This window comes from Chanos chanos, chromosome 8, assembly GCF_902362185.1.
Source record: "Chanos chanos chromosome 8, fChaCha1.1, whole genome shotgun sequence".
NCBI lineage: Eukaryota > Metazoa > Chordata > Actinopteri > Gonorynchiformes > Chanidae > Chanos > Chanos chanos.
Genome location: NC_044502.1, coordinates 36,330,387 through 36,341,566, shown reverse-complemented (window position 1 = coordinate 36,341,566; position 11,180 = coordinate 36,330,387). Strand labels below are relative to the sequence as shown.

The 11,180-nt window shown below is 38.7% G+C and overlaps 1 protein-coding gene across 1 annotated transcript in view; it reads right to left on the bottom strand.

Annotated features, from left to right (window-relative positions):
* Positions 1-707: 707 nt before the first annotated feature.
* The window catches only part of grik2 (glutamate receptor, ionotropic, kainate 2), a 108,074-nt gene continuing 97,601 nt past the window's right edge, over positions 708-11,180 (bottom strand). The window contains exons 15-16 of the mRNA XM_030781100.1: positions 6,405-6,655; positions 708-872 (exon numbers count right to left, since the gene is read on the bottom strand). Of these exons, the coding sequence (XP_030636960.1) occupies positions 708-872; positions 6,405-6,655 (416 nt within the window). The remainder of the gene's footprint in view (positions 873-6,404; positions 6,656-11,180) is intronic.

Genomic DNA, 11,180 nt, shown 5'->3' with positions numbered 1-11,180 from the left:
ATTTTGGACAGGGTCTTAACTTCCTATTAGACTTTCACTGTTGAAATCAAAAACAAAAACAAATAAATTTTATTAAAAATAGATACAATATCCTGTCCCTCCAAATTATACTGAACAGAGATTCTCCCCACTACTATGTTTTGTTTCATTATTAATTATTTTTTTTGTCTTTTAAATTCTCTTGAGTTGACCAAACTCAGCTGAACTCTGTATATGTGATTTCTTTTAGAGAACGGTTAAATTGCCTCTATAGATTATAGCTTCATGAGCCTAAACTAATGCAAACTTAATGAAGGGACAACCTAACTCCAAAACATACACCTGTTGATCCAACCCATTTCAAAACCATCTCCTCAATCAACACATAATCTCCCTCCCATAATCTCTTTCTCTCTTAATTTGTCGGTCCTGTATTCCCTCCATTAGTTTCTCTTAATCCTGGTATCAGTCAGTCGTTGCCCTGTTGTCAGGAGCAATGAGGTAACTCTCTTTGACTTCACCCGGATTCATGTTATTTCCACAGGAAATATTCTTTTGAGTTTCTTTTTCTCAATAAATGACTAATTGTTCTGGAACAACGATGACATTTAGCACTCCGAGCGATCCCCCCCAAATACAAATGTAGCTATTTTCCCCCCTCTCCCGATACCCTCCCTTTTCCCCCTCTCATCCCCTCACTGGGGGAGGTGGGCGGATAAGAGTCCAGCTCAGGCCATTGTCTCCTTGCCTGGTAGTCTCCGGTCATTGAAGGTGTGCATGTTAATGACCTCCTCTGTTTTGACCATTACGGGCGGTTGAGGCTTGTGTTTCAGTCTGCGCTGGCACTTGAGAGACACTCGCAGTTCATCAACCATGGCACTGCAGAAAGATCTCTGTGAACGAAAGAGAAGAATTTAGAAGCCCCTTTTTTCAGCACATAAACACACAGCAAACAGCAAGACAAATGTGAAGATTTCAGAAAGCAACAGGGGGAGTGGATGGATGCTTTGGTCCGGCAGGTGTGGGTGGAGGGTGAACAGAGTGGATGGCAAAGCTGGTAGTTGTGGGTGGCAGAGTGAGATTTAGGTAGAGTGGGAGTGGGAGTGGGTGAGTGGTGCAGAAGAGGAACGTGGTGGGTGGAGGTGTGGGTTGAGAAAGAGAGGAGGAGGTTGAGGAAGAGAGACATGGTGATTCAGTGCTGGAATACCGGCTCCCATCTGGATGCACAGACAGAGCTTCAGAACTAAAGCCATTTCTCCATGGCAGATTTCACCCGCTCCCTCCCTGCCAGGATGCTGCTGCAGCATGACTTATTGATGCATATTACATTTCCTCAGACCCAAATCCCATGTAGCTGCATGGCCAATTAAGCTGCACTGCCTCTTCCATCTACCCTGCGTTTTTTTTTTTTTTTTTTTCTATTCAAAACACACTCTGGCAGTTGCAAATTCTATATTAAACAATGGACCAAACAGAATTTTAAGTTTTCTTCCCACAAACATATCCTGGTAAATAATTAATGGTAACATTTGCATACATTCAACATTTTTTTTCCCTTTACAGTACTTTGTTCCCTCATCAATTTGTCCAGTTTATTTAAGTTTGCCAATCCCTGCCTGCACATTCACATATATAAGTCGGCAACTAGAACGGATCGTGTTAAAGGACATGTGCCATTGCCCAGAAGTCATGCAGCACTGGAAGTTTCAATAAACGAAGAGCTATAATGTGTGAGCTTTATGCGTTGAACGTTGATCAAAGAAAAAAATGTCTGCATTTAGAGCCTGACAAGTGCATGCCATTTTGTAATAAACATTTATTTTCAATATTAATGTTGAACAAGGTGCACAGAAAAATCAAGTAAATATAGATGAGTTTTGAAGTTATATTTGGAATCAGACTTCAGTGATGTGAATGAGTGTAATCTATAGTTGAAGATGACATCTGTTTTGGCTTAGGCCCACAAATTCAGATTTTTTTTTTTTTTTTTTTTTTTAAGATTTAAGAGCTGCTTTATTGTGATACAAGTGAGAATGATGCAAAGTGCTCATTGCTAAATACTTTCAGAATCGTTCATTGCTTACCAAGCAGTCAGCCCTCTCCTTAGCGCTGTTTTCCACTATTCCCACTGCCGATTCCCACTTGTGAATTGACTTTAAAATGTTTCGTTTTTGGAGCAATTAACAGTGTTCATTTCAGCAGTGAAATCGTCAGTGTTAGGTGCACATCTCTCCTGTGCATTTTTTTTTTTCTGCAAGCAAATTAATTTAAATAACCCCCAAAAAATACAAGAGTAGTGCTGTTAATTTGCAAAAAAATATCAAGAAACAATTGTAACTTCGGTTTCAAATTTCATTATTATCCTATCTATCATAGAGTTCTAATGATATTTAAAATTTTCAAAATCTCATCAGCCTGTTTTTGATCTGAATGAATCTGAATCCTTATTTTACTAATTCTGAATTCTCAGGCATATCATAAAGGTCTTGCCTAAGTGTTACTTGACTGATGGCTGATGTGTTTTGGTAGAGGAGACAATGATTTTTACGTCACACTGGCCTGAACTGAGCGATCAGTGCTTCAGAGCAGCTAAGAGGGAAAATTCTGGATGCCTCTGGAGTACTGTGCAAAATTCTATTCTACAGGTAGAGAGAAACTACTGTGCTCCCTGAAATACAGGTGAGCATAATATTACTTTATTAATAATTTAATACTGAACATATTAACATTGTGTGTGTGTGTGTGTGTGTGTGTGCGTGTGCACGCGTGTGTGCTGTGCATCATGAAAATGACAAACAAGACAAATATCACAATATACCTATTTTGGTTCAGATGGTTGGAATTCTTCTTAAATATAAAAGTGAATTTCATTTCCTCGATATTGTTTTCTTCTATTTCTAATGAGTATTACTGAACAAATAAGTATTTTGAGTAAACAACAATTATAATGTGTAATTTGTTTATGATTAAAACATATTTCAGAAAAAAATAGAGATTTCAGATAAACAAAGTAAACTGAAATAATAAAGGTAAAATAAATAGTAAAACAAGAAAAATAAGAAAAGAATAAATACAACCCCATCTCTTTTATAATCTGAGTGCTGGCACCAGAATGCCAGAGGCAGTTCAGTATGTCCTCATTGGGAACGGACTGATATGAGGAGATGAGAGATGTATGATATGGTAAGAGACTGAATGAATCAATAAAACAGCACACGCTCCATCGAAGGTGATCTGTCATTGGCTCTCTGAAAATGACAGACCAAAATGGTGATGGAGAGTCTGTTGGAGAGATGGAGGAGAGGAATGATTGAACGATATGCGTGTTTGTTTCTCGGTGCATATGCACTTAGCTGCTTTGTGTACTAATGTGCTTTGTATGAGGACGTCAAAGTGTTTTCACATGTGTGGTTGCGTATATGGACATTTAAGCAGTGTCTGTGTGTATCTTCGACGTTTATGTGCATTTATGTATTGTCTTTGTGTTTTTGTGTATGTGTTTGTGTACATGTAGGAAAATCATTTATGTGTTTCATTTCTGTGGGTGTGTCTGCAAGTGCATGTTTGTGTGAATATTTGTGAGGTTCTGTATATAAGACGGGTTGTCCCTGACTCTCAGGAGAGAGGTTACTATGTTGTAGCTTGGAGCACAGTAAGCCCAGACACAGCAGCAAGAGGATACAGAGAGAAATCAAAAAAAGGGGACAGGGAAAAGGGACAAAGAAAGACCTCAAAAGCCAAACTACTACAATCATTGAACTGCTCTTTATTTACTCTGGTTTAAAATGTAGATTTATTGTTTCTCTGTGTGTGTGTGTATGTGTGCGTGTGTATGTGTGTGTGTGTGTGTGTGTGTGTGTGTGTGTGTGTGTGCACGTGCATGTGTGTGTGTGTGTGTTTGTGTGTGTGCACGTGCATGTGTTTGTGTGTGTGTGTGTGTGTGTGCGCGTGTGCGTGTTTGGTTGTGTGTGTGTGTGTATGTGTATGTGTATGTGTGTCCATGGAGAGAATCCAAGCATGCTTAGTCATGGGAATGGGGAGGCAAAGCAGAGAAATCATATAATTTTAGTACAATGTTAAGACTTTTCAACCTCTTAACCTACAGGTTCATAAACATTGTATTAGTAAACTAATCATATGTTTTTATCTGTAAAACTGCTCAAATGAAATACTTTGAAAATGGACATGTCTGTGATTACAGCAGATTAAATAAATAATAAGCACAAATTTAGCACTGAGTAGATTGACATTCATCATATGTAGATGTTATATGTAAAGGGGACAGGGAAATTATTAATTGTGCTCTAGTTCAATTTACAAAAATGAAGCAATTAAAAATACAGCTGACAGGGCAATATTCTATCAAGTACAACCAACACGGAAAAAAGAAAAAAAAAAAACAAATAATAGAAAAAGAAAATAAATATATGGGGATGCTTGCTATCACATTTTTCATTCTGTGTGCTTTGGTGCGAAAACAACCTTCACTTGCCAAGAAGAGGACAGTGTCGCTACCCCACAAATATTGCTTGTGTGAACCAGTTGTCTCCTGCCTGCTGTTATGCATTTGACTTTTCACCACTACTAGTGCACATATCTGCAATGCTACTCTGCCCATATAACACCTTTAGGCTGCATTTGCTGTTAAGAGCTACAACAAAAGACTTCATGCTCATAGTAGCTTTCTGTCAGGCGAATATAGTCAATGCCTTAGCTTTAATCTCAAACTTTTCCTTTCACTGTCTCCTTTTTTTTTTTTACTCATTCTTTTCTCAGTCATTCTGGCTCTCTGTGTTTTTTTTTGATGAAACTATATTTTCCAGTTCTTCGTACGAATTCTTTAGCGGAGAAGAACTAGTTGCCTCGTGTATCAATGTAATCACTAACCACGGACTTACCACAGAACAATGTCTCACAACAGGACACCTTCGAAACATCAATATAGAGGCTTACAGCGAACAAACAAAAACACTCAGTGAGATCAATGGATAGTGCTGGAGAAAGCTCTTGAGGCCAGTTCTCCTGCTGAGAGGAGCTAAGTGAGGCCGAGTGTTTGAGACGTAAAACTCTTGTAACAACTGGTGCCATCATGCAAGACGAAACCAGGAGGATCTCATCATATTTACAGTTTACTACACGGATTCAGGGCCAAATGAAATAATCAAATGTCACTTCTTCGCTGAAAAAAAAAATGTTTATCGTCATATGTCGTCCGTAGAATTTAATAAGCGCTGTGATTACCAACTGATAAATTTGCTGCTAATGAACAAGGGTCTAACCATCAGATGAGTGAATATAAACTATAAGTGGACTGCCACAGGCACAGTGTATGAATATTTCTGACATATTCTAGGGAATGGACGTGTTATATTCAGCAAACTGTGTTCATCTGTGTACTGAAACTGTCCCATTTACTCTTCACAGACACTGATGCTTCAGAATCTTCAGATATCACCTATGAGAGATCTCTAACCCCACTGAATTTGCATCAGTGTTTCATCTTGAAACAAACAAACGTACAAACAAACAAACAAACAAGCAAAAAAATCTATTGGTTAGTTTGAATTCCAGATGCCATGAAACGAAAACTATATATATAGGTTTTAAATAACCTGTAATCAGGTAAGTTAGTGAGTAGCGAGTGAATAGTCTATGAATAATGAACGTTTCTACACAACAAATCAATTATTTGTTTAATTAGAGAATTGATTGACCTGCTTATTCACCTCATTATTATTACAGTCCAAAATGTCACAACAACGGTGCTGTTTACATATGCTAAGCTTTCTTATTAAGTCTACCTAAACATTAGCTCACTCAGTAAAGTAAACTGAAGAGGTGAAAATAAGAGTAAGGTGAGGGGGAAGGGGGGCAGGTTTGGACAGGGTGTGATAAGTTTTAAGTTATGAGACATGCATAAACAAAAACAGCCGTCATCGCCACCAAACCAATGCGCTTTTTATTTTTTTTGTCCTTAGAGACATAGATCAAAATGAGCCGCCTGTCTGGGAGGATTATTGATGACTGTCTGTGAGTCTGAGAATATTATTGATGGAATCCTCTCTTCTCAAAATCAGAGCTGTCGAGATATTAGATCCATGTTTGGAGAATGTAAATAAACTGCAAGCTAAACAAGTCATTTTATGAAGGTGGAAGTTCTTAAATTCGTACTCCTCTATCCTTCTCCTGAAAGTGACTCTCTCTGTTTGTATGCATCTCGTGAAATAATCAGCGTGTCTTATTATTATTATTATTATTATTATTATTATTATTATTATACAGGGGAAACAAAACAAAACAAAACAAAATAGAAAAAACCATACACCTCTAGTCCAACTCTGGTTTTCTTTTTTCTTTTTTTTTCCCCCGACAAAACAAAGGCTACATTCTTACTGCAGTCCAGAAATGTGAAAATGTTGTTTTACCTTCTCGAGTTGTGCGTTTTGTTTGGACTTGTACAGAAACTCTCCCACTGCCACAAAGACAGAGAGGACAAGTCCGGCTGCCAGGACAATGAAGATTCCCCCAATGTTCTGCACCCCCAGGGCACTGGCCTCTTTACTCTCCTCCTCTGGGCAGCCATTACCCCTCCACCATTTCTCCTTCATCATATGCAGCTTGCCTTCTTCCTGCAGCTGCAGTATAGCAATGGTGATTTTATCACGGTACGGAGAACCTAAGGGGAGAAAAAAAAAAAAAAAAGAAACTGATGAGATGAGTGGTTGAAAGCACCATCTACCTCCACACACAGAGACTCAGAGGAGCGAAATTTGCCTGACACACAGAGAAATGGTGGATGTATTGTTATGCCATTGTGAGCAGACCATTTTAGCAATAAATGGGTAATTCAGAGAATTCTGGATCTATTTATGATTGATCGCGATACTGTAATATGCTTCCAGCAGGTGTCTTTTTGAGTCTAATGGTTAGTTTATTGAGGAGACTGCGAGAATTCAGTGTGACTGTCGTGTGCAAGCAAGCACAAGACTCACACAAATAATGCTCCACAGTAAAACATAGCTCCCAGGATGCTACTAATAACAAACCTATAAAACCCAATTACATTCCAGGGACCAGCATTTTCCCTCCTTTTATCTATTTTTTTCCTCTGTATAATTAAAACTAGTTGCCATACTTAATTTGAGGTAATGTTTCCAGTATGTGTTGTTTTGTTTAGCTTAATAAATTAATGCTTTCCTGAGGTGGGCTTTGAAGTTGCCCCTCCTCCAGTGTGAGCCTTGTTCAGAGCCTTGTTACGTGTCTGGAGAGTTCTCTCCGGCTCCCAGCAGCCCCCTGCGCCTCCCCCGCTCACAGGTAAACAGGCCGTACACTGTACACTCCTCGCAGATCAAAAACCTTCAGAGAGGTAAAGCTCTGATTCGGTGTGAAATATGAAATGAAATGAAAACACTTGAAATTTCTCCGACCCTTTCATGTTCTGATTGTAGAAATGTTCCTGTGGTTAGGTCTGTGTAATTAGGATGATAATATTGCCTGAATTATTTAAAACTCCGCTGTGTTCTTCTCACATCTCCCATTCTGGTGTCGGCTCTACTCTGCTGGAAAGACTATGTTTTGAAGCTCAGAGAACATGAAAAAGTATTCTAGTGAAGCAAAAACACACACAAAAGGTGCTCGCGATCATTGGCAAAACATGATGCAGGCCACAAGCAGTACGCCACATTAATAATCTCAGTACCCTCTTTTCTGTTATGCCGCTTAAATAAATGAGACGAGAAAGAATCTGCCAAGCTTTGTGGAATGAGATAAATACAGTTATATTTAAAGGCAACGAGAGAGGGGTTTGATAAGTTTTATGGAGCTAAGTGCAGTAAGGGCCTAACTCAATCCAAACTTTCCAGCCACAGTGTTATGCTAGTTCTGGTCATATAGTCAAGAAGACCACAGCGACTAGACAAACCCGCTGATCAAAACTATGAAATGGATCTCTCTGACTTACAATTGCCAAGAGGCAAAATCTTCTCTTTTATGTCTCACTTCCCACTTATACAGCACTCTTTCATGCTACAATTAATCTTATGCCATTAATCATACAATGGAAATATAGAACACTGTAATATGATATGCATATGTAGTTTGCCCTGGAAACCTGATGGCAGGTATAAAGGTGATTGTAGTTGCTATAGGGGAATACATTAAATCTTTACATTCTCACAAACCACTCCAAGTGCAAAAGGGAATGAGGTAGGAATATAGCTGAAAATATTTACTGTATTTTCTAGCGATGATAGGACCAGTGCAATGCCCACTGCAGTGTGATGAAAGATAGATATACCAAGGCTCCCACTTCCCAGCCATTGTCAGCACTGGAAAGACATTTTAATTTTACAAGAAATGATTGACAACGTCAAAATCTAGAAGTGAGAAAGCTGGTTTACTAACCTATCCAGGAGGACAATTACAACGAAGGAACCATCAAAGCACGAAAGCAAGTAAAACAGGAGGGCGGCTGCAGATCTGATGGCAACAGAAGCAAGCACTTAATGTCACCGGTGTGACAACTGCCTGCATTATTTTGGGGATTTTGTACCCTCAAGCAAGATTAACTGTAACGATCTTGCCAAGAAATCAAACAAAGAAAATACAGGTATCAAAACTTCTAGATTTTTTTTGGCGATAAACTTATAAACTTAAAGTGATAAAAGATTGGGATGATCTTGATAATAATCCCTGTGGGGCAAATTTCACTAAAATAAACATAATTAAAAATCTTACGATACAAAAGAATGAACTTTTTATTTCTTGTCTGTATGCAAGATATTCTCTGTAAGGGACACTGGTTAAGAAATTAAATTGCTTTCTGTCCCACACCGCTAGTTAAGAGAAAAGGAGAATGTTTAACAATATGTCATGTTTTTGTTTGTGAGTGATAAACCGGGTATGTAAATCCAAGAGCTCAAAAATAGGTCTCTCACAGCATGAAAATCAATAACTGATGTGCTATATCCTACGATTGAAGCAAAAGAGGGGAATTAAATGACAGTCTACAGTGAATTCAGAATAAGACACATAGCTGTAATCTGCCAGAAGATCAAAGACAAGTAATAGCAGATGAATCCCTAATGCATTGTCCCTCACCCAAACAGAATGGAATTTCAAATGAGCTGCTAGAAATGAGATGCCTAGAAAATGAAGGAGATGGGGGTTTTTTTTTTTGGTTTTTTTTTTCAGCTTTGAAAGAAAGACCAGAATCTCAATCTTTTCTCTTTCAAGTCATACTCCATGCAAAGAAACGAAAAGAGAAATTATTATAATATTTAACATGATAAGAGGTGGATCCTGAGTTTCCTGAGTAAAGATAATGCTTCTTCTCAAGTGTTTTTTTTTTTTTCTTTGCTTGTGTTAACCAAGCCCCACCCTGATGTGATGCAGTTCTAAAACCCTTGAGCCTGGTGAAGCTTAATTTTTTCTCTGTCTATTTGCATTTCCCTATCTTTGCCCTCCTGTTCATCCATTAAACAAAGAGAGGCACAGACTATAGACAACAGGCCAGGGCCTCTCTCTCTCTCTCTCTCTCTCTCTCTCATTTACAGGCCACTGCTAAAAACCCTCTGGGGAGCCCAATAGCTCAAAGGATACTTTTCTCCGAAGCAAAATTTGCACGGCTTAACTACTGAATTTTATTAATTCTACCTAAAGAGGTAAAATTAAGATAGTTGTAATTAATACTAATGAGAGAGAGAGAGAGAGAGAGAGAGAGAGAGAGAAATTTGACAGGTCCAGATGAGTGAAGACGCTGTAGTTTACTCACAAGGTAGTGGTCCGCTTAAAACAAAGTGCTGACAGATGTTAGATGACATGGTACTGTACATGACTTCAGTTAATGACCCCTCAGGGGAAGAGGCCCACACACATATTCTGAAAGCTGACTGGGCCACTTTGTACTGTTATCGTACACAAGGGGGAAATAGCCTGTAATATGTGAAATATGACTAAAAGGGCCTGGCAAATGAAATGAATGAACTGAGAGACGTAGAGGTGTGAAAAAAGGTTCAAAGCTCTTGCCAATTCAGAGTCAGTGCTAACGTGAAACAGACATATTATTCAAGAACATATCTATCTCACACATTCAGATTTTACAGTTTACATTAAATTAGTCAATTTAGTATCAAAACACCCACACATTTATTATAATTTAGCTAATTTTCACAGTGGATAACAGTTAAAATGAATGTTACTTTTTCCATTGTAAATACCTTTGCCAAAGAGACTAAGGCATCTGACACCATGTGTGTATGGATATCACTGCAGACTGACAACTTCTCTCTGTTAAAGTCAATGAGATATATGCTAAATGTCCTGTATGGGGAATACATCCTGCACATGGTAAAAGGCACTAAAAGGGTAGGATTAGCAATTTAAATGACTTGTTCTGAACTGTGTGTGAACGGTACACATGGGAGTGATGATGCTAAACACCATTTTTAGTGTGCCCTATGTGTGTACGTGTGCTCCGCACAACATGCTCCCTCGACACACACTCCACGAGCAGCAAACACATCAACAGAGGTTGCCGTAAGCCCTGCTGCCTCCGACTCATTTTCTCTGCAGATGGGAGAGGTGTAAACAGTGGTGAGAGGAACAGTGGCTACTATCAGGGAGGTTGAGAAACCTGCAGACCACCGAACACAAAGGGAGTCATCACTCTACATACTACAGGCCCCCCTGGTCCAACATTACACAGATATAATGCATTGTACCGGTCGACCAATAGAAGCTCATACTCTTCTTTCAAAGAGAACTGCTCATGTCATTGGGCCAGCCTTCCTGTCAGTCATCTGTCTCAGTGAAATGTTGTTGGTGAATATGTTGTCTCATGCCAGCACTGGCCAAAGGGCCTTTGATACTCACATCAAGGTGTTCCCTAAAATTCCAGGCATTTGTTATTTTCAAAGCAATCCCACTTGAAATGCTGAGTGGATCATTCTGCTATTCAAAATGCTGGTTTAGCAATTCTAAAGCATTCAATTTATGAAATGTAAGCAATTTATTTGCTAGAATTGAAATGCTGAATGTTGAATGGCCCTACGTGCTCCTCTATAGAGGAGCATGTAGCATATATACTTTTATATACTCTATATATACTTAGTTACACATACGTTACATCTTAGAAAGGCATGTAGTCACATACTTGGAATACTCAGATTCCCCTTTTGAGGTAATGTTGATTATATCATTTC